The 15,668-nt window shown below is 46.9% G+C and overlaps 1 protein-coding gene across 2 annotated transcripts; it reads right to left on the bottom strand.

The window, feature by feature from the left end:
• Nucleotides 1–350: 350 nt before the first annotated feature.
• Nucleotides 351–14,533, bottom strand: LOC142891490 (cohesin subunit SA-2). 2 transcript variants are annotated; one of them, XM_076031070.1, is made up of 31 exons: nt 14,465–14,533; nt 14,260–14,347; nt 13,582–13,746; nt 13,387–13,483; nt 13,227–13,303; nt 12,265–12,336; nt 11,971–12,175; nt 11,742–11,893; nt 11,587–11,660; nt 11,388–11,511; nt 11,195–11,293; nt 10,917–10,996; nt 10,731–10,838; nt 10,532–10,652; nt 10,315–10,432; nt 10,016–10,119; nt 9,843–9,935; nt 9,655–9,741; nt 8,630–8,830; nt 8,464–8,540; nt 8,294–8,378; nt 8,057–8,137; nt 7,144–7,236; nt 6,886–7,060; nt 4,005–4,141; nt 3,049–3,150; nt 2,804–2,976; nt 2,570–2,698; nt 1,748–1,947; nt 1,576–1,654; nt 351–1,490 (listed from the first exon to the last, which is right to left on the bottom strand). In XM_076031070.1, exons 1-31 carry the CDS (start codon nt 14,512–14,514, stop codon nt 1,364–1,366), a joined length of 3,573 nt encoding a protein of 1,190 aa, XP_075887185.1. In that variant the 5' UTR covers nt 14,515–14,533; the 3' UTR covers nt 351–1,363. The 2 variants fall into 2 exon arrangements, with proteins under 2 accessions (XP_075887185.1, XP_075887184.1); XM_076031069.1 differs by lacking the exons at nt 13,387–13,483; nt 13,582–13,746; nt 14,260–14,347; nt 14,465–14,533 and having other exon boundaries at nt 11,587–11,654; nt 13,227–13,323.
• Nucleotides 14,534–15,668: the final 1,135 nt, after the last annotated feature.

The raw sequence follows: 15,668 nt of genomic DNA, 5'->3' as shown, positions 1-15,668 counted from the left end.
GCAATTTAGAGTTCCCAGTTCACCTCACATGCATGTTTTTGGACTGTGGGAGAGGAACACACGCAGAAAGGCCCCCGAAGACCCTGGGAATCGAACCCACAACCGTCTCACTGTGAGGCGACAGCGCTAACCACTGCGCCGCCGTGTAGACTGCGGTAATTTTTTCCCTCGGTGAAAACCAGATGATGATTTGAATGTAAATAACTTGTAAGAATGAAATGGTGGGAAGCTCTTGGTGTTCCGCCAACAGCATCTGTGCATTGTTGCTGGAAACGAGTGAGCGTCTTTGCCCAAACCACCAACCTACACTGCGGTCATCCGCCCATAATACAAGAAAACCCTCAAGAAACTTGTTTCATACAAAGTTTAATTAAATGCATGTATAATAATACAGAAGTGTTTCTTTTGGTTAACTATAACCTATTCAGAAGTGATGGACCCGCATGGTTGGAGGGTATATAAAAGAGGGTCATTTAGTGTCACGGATGACATTAAAGTGCAGCGCAGACAGAAAACACTGGACCACTCGGATCGTAACAAATCGTGGTTATAAATAATAATAATAATAAAATAAAAATCGACATGATTTTCCTCCAGGATGAATGAAGAAGCTGAAGGTTGTTCTTATCGTCGACGTCACTTCCTTAATATTAAACCCAATATGAGGTTATTACAAGAAACCAATAGCTTAAATGGAATAAATACATTAATTGTGACGTTAATGTAGTTGGGCACCGGTTAAACAGCAAGTAAGAAAAAGTGCATTGCTTGGTTCCTCTTTGGAACAACATACGTTTTTTTTTTTTGTTCTGTTCAGAACACAAAACATTCAACACGATTGCTGCCACGGTGTCAACCTCACATAACAGGAGGTCCCGTATCGTTTGACTCAGCAGCACAGTCAACAGCTTGGCATGATCCATTAAAACGGACACCAACTAAACTCACAAGCTAATGTACAGATGTGGAACACACAAGCAAAGGGACGATAGTTCTCTTCCGTGATGAAGAGAAACCTGCAGGACTTCTGTCCTTCAGCGAGGCCTTCACGTTGAAACCAAGCCTCATGGTGACATCCATTTCCATCACGTTTAATTAAAAGCTAAATATAATTGTATTTTTTTTTTCCCAGACTGAACCCAGTGTGGCTGTTCAGCTAAAGATTTCGGCATAAAGGAAAAATATCATCCGTTTTGGTTGCACAAGTGCGAATTGCGGGATCGCTTTTGCTATTTTTCAGCCCTACGGTCAACGGAAAAGCGACTCGACGGACAAACCTGCACAACGAGCTGGAGACAGAACATGGGATGTACAGTCTGAGGACAAGAGAGGAAGAGGAGAGAAAGTCGGAGCTTTCTGGCCGTCACTGTTCGATATCCACCACCTCGTCTTCCGCCCCGGCGCTCAGGACGGACGCCTCCGCGTTCTGCACTCTCACCGGGGTGTCGGTGGCGAAGTGTTCCGACCCGGCGGCGGTCTTTTCCTGGTGACTGTGGGAGTGAGATGAAAGGTCCAGCTCAGTCTCATGCGAGCGGGAGGAAACGAAACGGTTTGATTGACGGCGGTGAGTCTCACCCTGGGCTGAAGCTGGACGACCTTTGACCCCTCGCGACCCCGGGCTCGGCGGGGGTGGGCGAGCAGGGGGTCTTGGTGGCTGAGCACACAGTGGGAACAGCAGCAGCTACGGTGAGTCGTGCTCGCCGACCGACGGGACGTTTGGGCTTACGTTCTTTATCTGAGAGCTCACCTTCCAGCCGCGGCCTGGAGGTGGGCGAGCGGCCGGGAACGTGGCCCTTCCTGTCCGAGCTGGCGTGGGACGCCGCGTCCTCGCCGTCGGCCGCCACCACCGCCGCCAACAGCGACGACCGGTAGCAGGCCAGCGGCTGCCAGCGCTCCTCCCGGAGGTCCACCGCCAGCGCCGCCGCGTGTTTCTGCAGGTGGGAGAACCTGCAGAGGAGGAGGAGGAGGTGGAGGAGGAGAATGAGGAAGAAGAGGAGCAGGAGGAGGAGGGGGATGAGGAGGGGGTGGAGAGGGGGGGGGGAGACACACAGTCTGGGCTCTTTCAAAGGTTATGCAACGTGGTTTCTACTGCAGCCCCTTACAAATGACAGAGGTTCGACTTTGACCCCTTTGTGATGTCACAAAGGGCACTGGTATCTCCTCAGGTTTATTGGCACGAGATGGATGTAACTATGTATGTGGTGATAGACAAACATATCCATGTGATATGATCTATCTACGTGATGGACACAGACAGACAGACAGGCAAAAAGAACAGTGACTGACAGACAGACAGACGACTGACTGATAGACAGACAAATACAACAGAGACAGGAAGATAGACAGATAGATATAACAGACACAGATGGACAGACAGACAGATACATAGGACAGAGACAGACAGACAAACTGACAGACAGACAGATGGAAAGAACAGCGACAGAAAGACAGACAGACAGACAGACAGATGACTGTATGTAAATAGGACAGAGACAGACAGACAAACTGATAGACAGACAGACAGACAGACAGACAGACAGACAGATAGATCAGGGTTTTGAGCGCTTACACCGTCCTCTTGTCTGGTTTGAGCAGCTTGCAGGAGAATTCGCTGAGGACGCTCAGGTAGGACAGATACGGCGGCACGGACGTTTCCGGCGTCTGGCTGAAGTCTTGGAACACAAAGTCCGTGCCGTTCCTGCGCACATTGACAAAACACACACACACACACGCACACGCACACGCACACGAGTTTGCACCAAACTCTTCCAACAACGGTGACGATGCCCCGCCTGCCGCTCACCTGTGGATCAGGACGACGCACTCGCGGAACTTGACCAGGTCCCCGAACGTGAGGGCGAAGCGCCTGGCGAGCTCTTTGATGCCGGCCAAGGTCTGGACGTTGGAGCGAGGTCCACCGCCACCACCACCGCCCTCCTGCTCCTGCTCCTGCTCCTGCCGCAGACGAGTGAACAGCTGTGGGCAGAAGGAGAGTGAGCGTCGGAGGCAGACCTCGTGGAGAGGACGAGCGGCGCCCAGCGACGGTACCTGCTGCAGGCAGAGCGTCAGCGTGCGAGCGCTCTGGATTCTGTCCATCTGCCTGGTGCGGCACAGCGTCTCCTTGATGACGTCTCCGAAATCGTTGTAGTACTGCAGGAAAAAGACGGGGAGAGGTTTTCGCACGACGTAAACTACGTCCGAGAGCAGTTGAGCGCAGAAGTTTCCGCTTAGAATGATTCAATCTAACAGCCACAACTTTATTTTCCATCCCTGATTCTGGTTTAGCAGCCTTGCGACATTCATTTTCCTCTTGGGGGGAAAAAAAAAATCATTTTAGCCTCCTGCTACAAATGTTCCCTGTGTGACATCACAAAGGGCTAGTATTCAGAACTTTGAGGTTTGGACTTATTCTTTCTCGCTTCTGAGGATTTCACTGACGGAGACGTGTCATTACCGTATTGTTAGGAAATATTGGGAAAGTGGAATTTTGCATTGGGAATGTTTAGGATTACACAACTGCAAACAGTCTGGCTAAGACTCAAGGAGAAGTCCAATGAATAAAGTTGTCGGAGAATTGACTTATTTCGTTTCAGATAAACACATCAAAGGATGATACTCCATCTTCAATGTCACGTCCAGATTTCTGCCAGTGGCCACTTGCAGATTCCATAGTAAAAGATGCAACGCCGACACCTCTGGCTCACCTATTAAGGTGAGTAAGGTCAACAAGGTCAATCATGGCGCGACAACCGTTACGAGTTGCATTATTAGCATTTGTAAAGTTCATCGTCAGACATCGAATTTTTTGAAAACTGCAACTGGATGAATAACGAAACAATAAAACGCGCTTTTCATTCATCTTCTGCACCCAATTAATAAAGAACATACGGTAATTGGAACGTCTAATAGTAATGTTGATAACCGACGTCGTCCCCATTCAGACGCGGCCAGTCCTTAACTGGTCCTCTGATCACTTAACTTGATCGCTTTTAACAGTCGTCTACCTTCATGTAGTACATGAAGACCTCTGCGGCCATGCCCATCTCCAGCACGCCGTGCACGATCAGCTTGCAGTAGGCCGCCAGCAGGTTCCTCCGCCGGTGGAGATCCTCCAGCTTCTCCATGCCCTGGCTCTCACTGGCTGGGGGGGGGACGGACACAAGGAAGAGGGCGGGAGAGGGCGGGAGGGGGGGGGGGATTAATGGCCAGAAAATCACAACGACAGACGGCCAAGAACAAAGCCCAGGGTGCTGGGAGACAAAGCGAGAGTCGCGGTTCCTTTCGGGACGATGGCTTTAACAGGTGGAAATCAAAGATAACATGAGCCCAGAGTTACGGCCGCGACACCATGTGGCTTCAATCCATCACGAGGCTAATAAAACAGGCTCGGAGGTGAGCCAGAGTTAATGGAATTTTCTCACGGAAAGAGATTGGCCTGATTTTATAATTTAACTCCGCGCTCTCGCCCTCCCAGTGATCTTTGATCCGGCAGCTAACAGAGGCCGCCGCCTATATAGCAAAACCATAAGCAAGGCAAATCCAATAAAACAAAAGCTTTTTATTACATGTTCCCAAAAAAATGAAAAAAAATAAAACAATAAACCTGCATCGTACTCGCTTGAACATTTAAGGGATTCCGACCACCAGCCGGGCGGCTATTGACTCCCCCGCACGATCCCATATTTGGATGCAATATGTAGGTGCTGAAAGCTGCTCTAAAAGTAATGAAATATTGTACTTGTACAGAGTGAATTCGGAAAGTCAAAAGAAAACACTCGTTTTTCCCCAAACATGTCCGTGCTGCGGTTTTTTTGTTTTTTTTGGTGGGTAGGTGGGTGGGGGGGATTGGGGGTGGGGGGGATTGGGGGGGGGGGTGGGTCTGGAACAAACTGAAGTTGATTTCAGCGTCCCGACATCCTGTCATGCAAATGAGTCGAGTCCGCGCGAGTGCGTTGAACAGGCCTTTCTTTGTGACTCGAGGCTCCCGCTCGGGCCAGGCCGGGGAAAACACAGGCTGTTTTACAGTCAGCGGGGGCAGTTGTTGTTGTTCCAGCCGGTCATTAAAGCAGATGTGTGGCCACGCATTTAATATCTGCACGGTCGCCGAGCTGCTGCTGCTGCTGCTGCTGAATCAACGGAGAAGTGGCGCTCTGAAGACGCTGCGCAGTGCGCACCGACAGAGTGAGAGTGCCATCTAGTGGGGTTGCCCCGCAGCGCGCAGACTCAAGGCCACGTTCAATTACTTTTTACCTTGCACTTATTAACTTTTCAATATTTACTGCACAGCAGGGAAAGGTCAAGCATGAGAGTACCAAGAAATTGGTTATTGTACTTATTTATATTATACTGAACGTAACCGTCATTTTATTTTTACATGCATCTATTTTGGTATCCGCTGACATTGTTTTACTTATTATTATAGTCAAAGATAGTTATTGTAGTCAAATGAAATCACAGTAAAATAATTTCAATAAAAATGGGTGGAAGAGAAGCACTTAAATTCAATGAAAAGAGACATTTTCAGCAGGTAACGTAGTATTACCAAAAATATGTATTTAAAAAAACATCACACTGACTGGCAAAACAACTTATTGGACTTAATGTTTTGGGATGACAATATTTAAAGACAAAGGTCTTAAGCTCCTAACATTAGAAAAAAAAACAACTGTACTACTTGGAAGATTATAGTGCAAGGCTGACAGGCCTTAATCACAGCACTCAGGCCTGTCAAACCGGAGCGCTACAGGAATAGTTGAGTCAAAGCTGAAATTGAACCCTGACTCGCACGGACCTCACCCGAGGCCCCTGTGACACTTTCTAATCCAAATACGTGTTCTTGGGTTTCACGGAGGGTAGGAATAGCCAGCCAGAGGAAGTCCGCCGTGGCCAAGGACTCCACTAAACGCAAGACAAACAGAAGTTCTCTCCACATTGCTCGCGTGGTGGCGTCGAAGCAGTCCAAAATTGACGCAAAACGGCAAAGTCAGCATCGTGTCTTTAGGGGAAAACATCCGTTGTGGCCGTCTCGACGGCAGCAAGTGAGATACAAGTATAGCAAGTTAGCCGTCCTGCTACTGGAACATGCTATTCAGCAGCTGGAGAGAAGGCCGAGACTTCTGCACGTTTTAAATGAGACCACACGGTGATCTGACGTGGTTTTCACCCGTCTTTGCCCACAATGGACTGTGCGGAACGATTTGCGACCATGAAACTCAAGAGATGATGCACATTGTGATACGGTGTGTTAACACTGTCTTCATAGATAACTGAATTTTGGGTGAAACATCTCTTTAAAGTTGAAGCGCGTAATGTTTGGAGATTTTTGAGAAGAAACAGCGACGTCAAGTGGATTCATTTTAGATTGCAGCACTCTTTCGCTCGAGTCCCCTTATTGACACTGTACCATGGATGTATTATCAGAACTGGATACAGGACTGACAATATGGCGGTGCGCTGAGTTTGTTTTCCCAGTGGCCACTCGAGGTACTGCAGCACACTGTTTTTTGCCGTATGTGCTGGGTGAGCAAAGTCATTGAAATGAATTGGCCACCATCTTGGATTCTGGGGTGGGGGGGGCTGCTGAATACTTTCCCTCTCCCAAGCTTGCCAGTGAACTACAGTGGCCTGTGAGCACAAATCTGGATACCTCATCCACCTTCTTCTTCTTCATTAGTTTATTTGAGGATGCGAGTGAAAAGCGATCTCAGGCGGGCTGGATTGTCCACACTGGCTCCTTTAGAAACTTGGCGGTGCAAGATGGCAGCTAACTACAGTAGGAGCAAGACGTATATTCTTGTATGTCTATATATAAGAACTGTTCTATGGCTTTTAAATTCAGGTGACCGCAAGCGCAACAAAAGAATACGAACATAAATCAGGTCTCACCACTGCACTGGCTGTAACCGTCTGCTCCGACGAAGACATGAGCGCACACAAAAGTCAGCAGCGCCCTCTGCAGTTTGGGGCTGGGAGTGTACAGCAGCGGGCCGAAGGAGGCCGGGTCCCACACCTGCAGCTGGTAGGAGTGAGCCGTCAGAACGTCGCACACGCCCAAGAAGGCCTGACAAGGAGGGGATAAGGGTGAGTCAGGATGGAGCCAGTGGAGAGCGGAGACAAAAGTTCAGCCTCGCTCGTCCGTCCAACCTGCTGCCGCACGCTGGCGTCGGGATGGGAGAGGCAGCAGAGGCTCCTCTCGCAGAAGACACGCAGCTGGAGTCTCTGGGCCACGGCTCTCTCCTGAGACACACACACACAAACTCTATGTCAGTCTTTTTTTCTCACTATTTAATGCAAAAGATTAATATCTGTATATTTTTAATATACGAGCTGCTACGCTGTTTTTTTTTTTCTGTAGCTACGTAACACTAATAACAACTTCTGAACATAAATACATATTAAATCTAGCATTTCTATAAAAGCAACAAACAAACATGGACAAGAGGAATTCACATCCTTGTTGTTTCAGACTGATTTCCAGGATTGTCACTTTTTTGGGAATTCACTTATAGTGTAAAGATGCATAGCTATAGATACAGTTGAAAAACAAAACAATTGGAAAGTGAATTTTAAATGTAAATTGTCACGACCTACTTTAGACAAAACTAATACTATAAAAAACGATTGGTTTGATATGTAAATTAACTTTACTGCATCCCACCACCAGGGGGCATTGACTTCATTATTCTTCATAATTATCTTGCACTTCTTAGGGAAGACGATTAGGAAGTTTCCAATTCAAGAATAAAGTTGAAATTTCAAGATTAAAGTCAACATTTCGAGAATAAAGTTGACGAAAATTTCTACTTTTTTTTTTATTTCAATTTTATTCATGAAAATTTCGTCTTTTTTAATAACTTTTTCAAGAAATGTTGACTTTATTCATGAAATTTCAACTTAAAACTCAAAATGAAAACTTAAAAATCTCTTTCCTGTAATATTTTTTTTCTCTTCTTGTGGCCTTGATCCTCTTTCGTAACTTCTTCAACAAAACAGTATTTTCAGTATGTTTCCTTTCCCTCGTGTATTAATGTCAAACAACCAGCGGTGTGTCACTCACCCTGGAGGTCAGAGTCTCGCTGCTGGTGCCGAGCGACCAGAGCACGGAGTAGCACAGGCACTGCAGAACCTCCAGCAGCACCTCCGGGGTGACAAGAGAGCAGAGAGTGAGAGCTGAGAGTGCTTTGGCCGGAGAGAGAGACAGCTTACGGATACTTTCAAAGACCAAAACAAATATGAAAGGGCTGGATTTTCAAAAAAAAACAAAAAAAAAAAACAGCTCTCTAGTAGTCGATACCTCATGCGGCGCCGCTGCTGTGCAGCTGCTCTCCAGGAGAGGAGACAGGAGCTCAAACAGCTTCCACTGGCAGAGGTCATGACAGCTAGAAGCACGTGAGGAGAAAGTGGCATCTGTGAACTAGGAGTAAACGTGAGGTTCATACTTCTGCAACAGTGCCCAAAACTCACTTGTGGAAAGCCCTGAGTTTTTTCAGCGTGGCTAAAATTTCTCCAGTTTTTTCATCGTCTGCAGAAAAACAGTCATCCTGCAACAACAACCACAAAAAAATAATATTATGTCAAGTAAGACGCTTCTAATCTGTACTACCCACAATGAAATAATAGTCCACCCCACCTTGAGCGAGTCTCCCAGCAGCGCGGTCAGTTTCTCCACCCAGCTCTGGACCAAAGCGTCTCTGGCGGCCCGAGCCGTCGAGCCACCGGAGCTCTTGTCCCCACACAGGCTGAGGAAGGTTCGGGCAGAAGCTTCCAGAACGGCGGCGCTCGAGCGGAGCTGCAGAACTGCCTCCATCTCAGCCAACAGGGTGGACACAGCCTGACGAGGGGCAACACAGCAACAGAGAACATGACTGTGTAAACGACGAGGAGAGGACGGGACGGTGCGTTCGTCACGTCGCAGGATCATTTAGCCGTGGGAGGGCTTCCATTATGGTTCAATGCATTTGAAGATTGAAGATGGACAGAATCATTGTGGAGTCACCCATCGGTTTGCAAATTTCACAGTCAGCGTCATTTTGAGCTTTCGGTCCATTTTGAACCCAACGGACTCCACGTTTTTGTAAACAAATTAATTGAGGCGTCTTTTCCGTGTTGACAGCCAGTGATTTTTAGTCTTTTTGCAACCAACTTTGGCGACTCCTGCTGGCCAAACGATAGAATACAGGTATCTCGTCGGTTCTTTTATTGACCGGACGTGTTTCGGCGTGTTCGTCCACCCTCATCAGAGTGTCGCATGATGTTGGTGTGTGACTCGTCTTTTTCAGCTGATGTTTATTGACGGCGTGCACCACCCGCCAGATTTCAGATCACGTGCCGCTGTGATGAAGGTGGAAGAACACGCCGAAACATGTCTAGGTCAACAAAAACCTTAAAACCTACGTCTGAGATAAAAGAACCATGGAGATAATTGTAAGAAAAGACAGAATTAACTTAATTCAGTGAATAGAAAACAAGCTTTTTTGAAAGCGAAAGCTCCAACAAACATTATTTTATACAGTCAACAGGAATGGACTTTGGGAGTTCATTCACAATATAAGGAGATAATTATAGAAAGCAATGGGAAAGTCATTTTTTTTTTTTTTTAATACGGCTTTAAGGGACTAAAAGTTGAATTCAAAAAAATACCAAACATAACCAGACCTGCGTATTTCCAGTCTCGGGATATTCAGGAAGGAAGTACTGAGGAATCTTCAATAGTGAGGCAGCAATTTCACAGTTATGTGAGAACTATAAATTAGAAGATCACAAACAGCGCTGAAATCTCAATGTTTAAAATACACAATTTTGCTTAAAAAAAAAAGGCTGTTAAAGTGTGTTGAATGCTGCACCTTGGACAGGAGCTTAGGAAGCACTGTGACGAGATGCTCCGTGAGCTTGGTGCAGTCGTCCGTGAGAACTTTCTTTTCCCGGGCACTTATCACCTGCAACGTCAAGGACAACCTGAACAACACGAGTTCCACCAGACTTGTCTCACAAGAAGAGGACGGAGCGACGCGCAGACCTTCTTGGCTCCACTCCGTCCTGCCAGCACCGGCCCTTCTGACGCCTGACGGACAGAAGCTAACAGCACCTCCACCAGGACGGCTTGTTCTGCCTCAGTAAGACCTGAAACACAATGAAACTTCCCCTTAATCGACAACGTTTGTGTTTAAAATAAAAAAACAAAACAATAAAGGTTATTATAGAAAGTATATATTAAAGTCAATATTTCACATTGACAACATGCCGATGACAAACTGACAGTAACAATAATACTATTTGCCGCCTTTGTGCAAATACATGCATACCCAGGACAACTACCTGGACAGTCTGAGGAGGGTTCTTGCAGCAGGACAGATGTGATTGCAGGCCAGTCCTTCAGCAGGGCTCCGCCACAGTCCCACAGACTGTCCACCAGGTAGACCACGTGTCCGTGCAGCTGGAGGAGTAAAGCACAGCAGGCTGCGTGTGAGACAACATACAGTAACAGGACCCGCATTTGAAGGAAATTGTAGGTAAAAACATTGACTGCGCTCACCTCAGAGTCCTGGTAGAACTGCAGCAGAGACTTCAGCTTGGCAAACGTTTGCTGTTTCTTTGCCTCCTCGTCATTTCCTCCATCCTGGGTACCGGATGCAGATGCTACAGAGTTGAGGAGTCTGGAATAAAAACACCACCAAGGGACATATTATTTTGCATTTGTTCTTTTCTGCTGCATTTGATGGAGATCCACATACCTTGAAAGGAGCAGCTCTCCTGCAGTGGCGGCAAGGGGGCGCTGTGACGAGTACACACACTGGAGGAGGCTCTTGTAGTCCTCGGGGCTGAATACTTCGTCGGGAGTTCTGAGGTGGCAGGTGTAAATCCACTTAGCAAATAAGAGGAAAAGAGAGAGTTTGGAAATGTTGATGTTGATAACTCACTTGGAAATCAGAAGTAGGAGTTTCAGGGTTTGCACAGCCACTTCGTTGTCCTTGTCCAGGGTCATGGAGATCATCCGCTCCTGAAACATCATCAGAAAAAATGCATACCACATAATAATAATTAATAATTACATAGTAATTACAGAGTAATTACAGAGTAATTACATATATTAATAACTACATTTAGTAAGGTGAGGCATCATTTGTTTTCCCCTTTACGATTTTGGGTGTTTCTCTGCCCCCTTGTGGCCAAACCTCTCAACAGCAGCAGTGTTTACCTTGAAGCGGCTTGTAAAGAGGTCCAATTTAGGGAGGAGCGCAGGATCTCCATACAAAGCCTGCAGACTTAACACACACTTGAGACGCACATCCGATATCTGACGCAAACACGGAAAAAAACACAGTGTCAATTACCATCTAAGAATGTGGAAAATCTTTCATGATAGGTAACGAGCACCATGCGCCGATTACCTTGTCGTACATCATCCAGCCCACGTACTTGAGGTAGCTGTCGTTGAGGAATGTGGAGCTGTAGAGCTTCATCCACAAGCCCAGCTCCTCCACGCAGATGGAGCGGATTTCTGGAAGCACGTCACTGCGCGGACGCACAAGAGCGTCAAGAGGCGGAACGGGCAACGACTTTGACGCGGCGTCAAAACGAGAAACTGACCAATATCTCTTCAGGAAAACTCCTTTGAAGAGGACGTCCATCATGCTCTCGACCTCTGCTCTCTTCTCCTGCAGCTTTGAGGCGAGGGGCGGACTTCAATCACAGCAGTTCGATTCGCTACCTCGGCTTCTCGAAGATAAACACACAGGTCTCACCTCTGTGATCTTCTTCTGCATTCTCCCCAGCTGGGTTGGGCTCTTCTGCCGCAGCGTCTTGGCCTTCTGCACCTCGTACAGCTTTTGGCTGTTCTCGACGCTGACGCTCAGGTTGAGGGCCACGCCCACCAGAGCGCTGAGCAGCTTGACCGCTAAGGAAGAAAAATACAGCAGTCATTTGTTTGCTTCTGTGCTTGTACACGTGAGTTTCTTGCTGCGGCTCCTCCACCTGCTAGCGTGCAGGTGTGCCTGAAGGCTCGGACGTAGGAGTCGGACAGCTCGGTGAGGAGAGAGATGACGACGCTCATCAGGTAGCCGTCGAATATGACGCAGTGCTGACACTGAGCCACCAGCACCGACACAAAGTCGCAGAACTCGGTGTGGAACCAGCGGCCGTACGGGCCCGACTGCGTCAGCGGATACTCAGCGCCATCCTGAAGTGGGGGGAAGGGAATTCTGAGAGCAAAACACAGGGGAATAATGCAGGCGAAAGAGGAAGCCGGAGGTTGCGGCATCTACTGACTGCGTCCACGGGCCACGTGACTGTGAGGATCCACGGAAAGGCGAGGAACTTTTTGTACTGCAGGCCGGAGACCTGAAACACAAACATGCAACCAAACATTTAGTGCGTCTTACGTTAGTCCCCGTTGCAAAATTGACTGCAGCTTTGGTTTTAGTTTTAGTTTTCTCACAACAATACACAAACTACACAGTAATTTCTTCAGACAATGTGACTCTATCCTGTCAGTGAACTCCTAAGATAAGACAGGCTAGGACAGGGGTGGGAAAAACCTTTTGACTGGTGGCCACTATGGGTTGTAAAATGTGACAGGGGGCGGGGGGCCAGGACAGGAGCAGGTGGATGGAGTGTTTTGGTGACCCACCTCATAAGAGTATAAAATGTATCACGGGATACGTAGAAAACATGTGCTTTAATGTCAATCGGAAAAGAACAAAAGTGTTACAACAAAATCAGTGTCTTTGAAGCCCCACGTTATTTAGCTCTTGATTGAAATGACACATAGACAGAAAAAATTGATGAAATACAGCTATTTTATGATTTACTAACTATTAATATAATTTCTTCAAGTTTGGCTGGCCAGATTAAAAATCTTAACAGGCCGCATGTGGCTCCAGGCTGTAGTTTGACCATGCCTGGGCTAACGACACCTGCATGAAGTTTGAGGTTAACGAGCATACACTCATCAACCTCACTGACACTTTGCTACGTGTGATCTCTGGTGCTCCACCCTTCACAACATCTCTGCTGACACTTTGTTTCTGTCCTTTTCCAAACCAGGTCCAATGAGCAGAAGTTTTAGCAGGATGCTAAAATTGAGCTTTTTACGTTTGTTTGTTTTTGTTTTCCTTCTCTACTGGAGCCTGGGATGAAAAATGAAAAGTGGTGTATGAGTACAATATTGGAAAAACACTTTTAAAAGTGATGCAAGAGTGAAAGTCAAACTTTGAGTGCAGAGCTCTGACCTCATCCAGGTCCTCCACCATCTTACTCAGGATGTCAGTGTCCTCTTTGTTATGACACATCTCTGCAGTGACCACACCTGGAGGGAAACGACAAGGAAGTCAGTGCGCAGTCTGTGTGTGGGTGTGTGTCTGTTTTGGTTGCCTGCGCGCGTTTGCGTGCCTTTACACCCACAACACTGGATGAAGAAGCTGATGAGATCGAGGAGCGAAGAGTCTCTGTCCTTCCTGTAAAACTCAGTCCAATCGTCGATCACCGCCTGCTCACACATCACAAACAAGCAACAATGTGTGTTTTGACTTGATCACTACTCTGACGTACCCTGGCGTTGCCTGCACGGTCAGTGGTTTGTTCTACCTGCATGGCGCGGCGGCCCATGGTGATCACCTCGAACAGGGTGACGGCCTCCACGTGTTTCTTTCTGCTGTGGCTGCCTCCTGATCTCTTGCCGCTGCTGGGTGCTGCCTTGGACTGTTTGCACTGGACGTTCTCTGTGCCTTCGTGGACCCTCTTCCTTCGTCTCTGGGTGGGTGTGCGACATGAAAGAAAGATTAAAAGTCGGGATGCACCGATAACGATACCAGTATCAGGTATTGGCACCGATACCAGGTTAAAAGTTTTTTTTTAAACAGTTATAATCTTTGATTTTTTTTTTTCATCCCAAAAAAATCCAGGAGCAAAGTCTTTCACAACAAAATTTCAATTAAAAATTGAAGATCTAAAGACCTCCAGAAAACAGTTCTGCTGCTTAGACTAATGGCTTGTTTGGACAGCACCTTGCTGAGGGTGTTGTCAATAACATAGAATGGTTGTCAGTGCCCTCTGTGACACGGCACAGCAAACAAGACGGTCATGACAGTGAAGTGACAGACCAGCATTAGGAAGCACCTACATTGAGTGAAGCCTTTTCTCAACCTCAGAAGTTAACAATATCCCTCTTCAAAAAAAAACACAAAAACTAAAACACAAAAAAAAAAGTGAGGTACCATGGCTTTGATCAAGCTCGTAGACAGAGCAGTAAGAGAAATGACTTACTGCACTTCTGCGTCTATTCTCATTTCCAGACTCATCCTCCGAGTGATTGACAGGCCCCGAAGAGTCTGCACCCTCGTGGGAGTTTGCACTGCGGATTACGACACATGAAAGAAACAGATGAGATTTTTATTTTTTTTAAAGAAATAAATGAATAAAAATAAACACTTAAGCAAAACAGAAATAACTAAAGGGGGCGAACTCTCACTTCTGCTCTGAGGCCCTGGATGGATCTGCAGCAGTTGGCTCTGTTATCATCTCTTCTTCTTCTTCTTCTTCTCCTTCTTCTTCTTCTCCTTCACGTACAAGGCTCAGGTGCGCGTGGGTCTGCAACTGCATAAAGTGTGAGAACTTGATATTCAAACAGGGTCTGCAGGTCCTCAGCAGTATTGATACTCGATTGCTAACAAGGTTGCCATAATGATCAGGAACCGGCCAGTAAGGACACTCCCTCCCTCCCTGGCCCGGGAGAGAGGAGGTAAATAACGTGCTGGGTGGGATTTAAATGGTTGTACCAAGAGTAGCCGGTGGTGTCAATGGCTGACCCCTTGGGCCTGGAAATAAACACACTGCTGCAGCCACAGACTTTGTTAGCTAGCATGATTGTTCTAATAGAAAACACACATTAGCAATAATTTGCAAAAGTAGTCAAGCTGTGCTCATTTTTTTTTTTTAGAAAAAGAATACAACTGAGTTGCAGAATAAGACAGAGTGGTTTTAGTTGTTTCTAAAAACTTTTTAGCCTTACCTTCTTCGCAGAGTCTCATTCTCCCGGTGTCAAATTTTACAATTCGCAGGTCGTTCGTTCCAAATAATTCAAACATTTCCACGAATGTCCTGCTTCCTCTGCCACTACTCTCACAGTCAAGCTGCCGGGACAGCCTAACACGTCCGCATTGGACCGCGGGCCGATGCGGAGGGCGCTGATTGGTCAGGTAGAGGCGTCGCTCAGCACTTGCTTCCCGCCCCCAGGTGATTGCGACTGTCAGACGCGGTGCAGTCTGGCTGTCAGCGCTCCAGCGTCACATCGGAAAGAAAACATACTTCTGACGCAACAGAAAATAACTTGCAGAGAGCTTCACGTTGGGTGACATATTTGCGGCGAAGTACTTTTAACGAAGTACTATTAGATAACAATGCTTGCTAATCTGACATTAAAGTAATCAAACTTGCGTCGTTCCGCCTCGTGTGTTTTTAATTTTGTGTTCTTTATTCGTGAAAGAATGACGGGCGTGACATAAACATGTTGCATAAACCGGACACCAGGTGGAGCTATTTAATCATTCTCAACGCGCAGACGTCATTAAAAAGCAGTTCACAAAAGGATAGTGCGGATGGACAAATGTCGAGGTTTTTAACCGTTAATACTAAAGAAACATAGCAAGATAAAATGCGCCAGCTAGTAAATGTCT

Source organism: Nelusetta ayraudi, unplaced genomic scaffold (genome assembly GCF_046127955.1).
Source record: "Nelusetta ayraudi isolate G7.1 ecotype Tasmania unplaced genomic scaffold, CSIRO-AGI_Nayr_v1 ptg000031l, whole genome shotgun sequence".
NCBI classification, from domain to species: domain Eukaryota; kingdom Metazoa; phylum Chordata; class Actinopteri; order Tetraodontiformes; family Monacanthidae; genus Nelusetta; species Nelusetta ayraudi.
The sequence above is the reverse complement of the archived record's forward strand: the minus strand, read 5'-3'. Positions and strand labels throughout refer to the sequence as shown.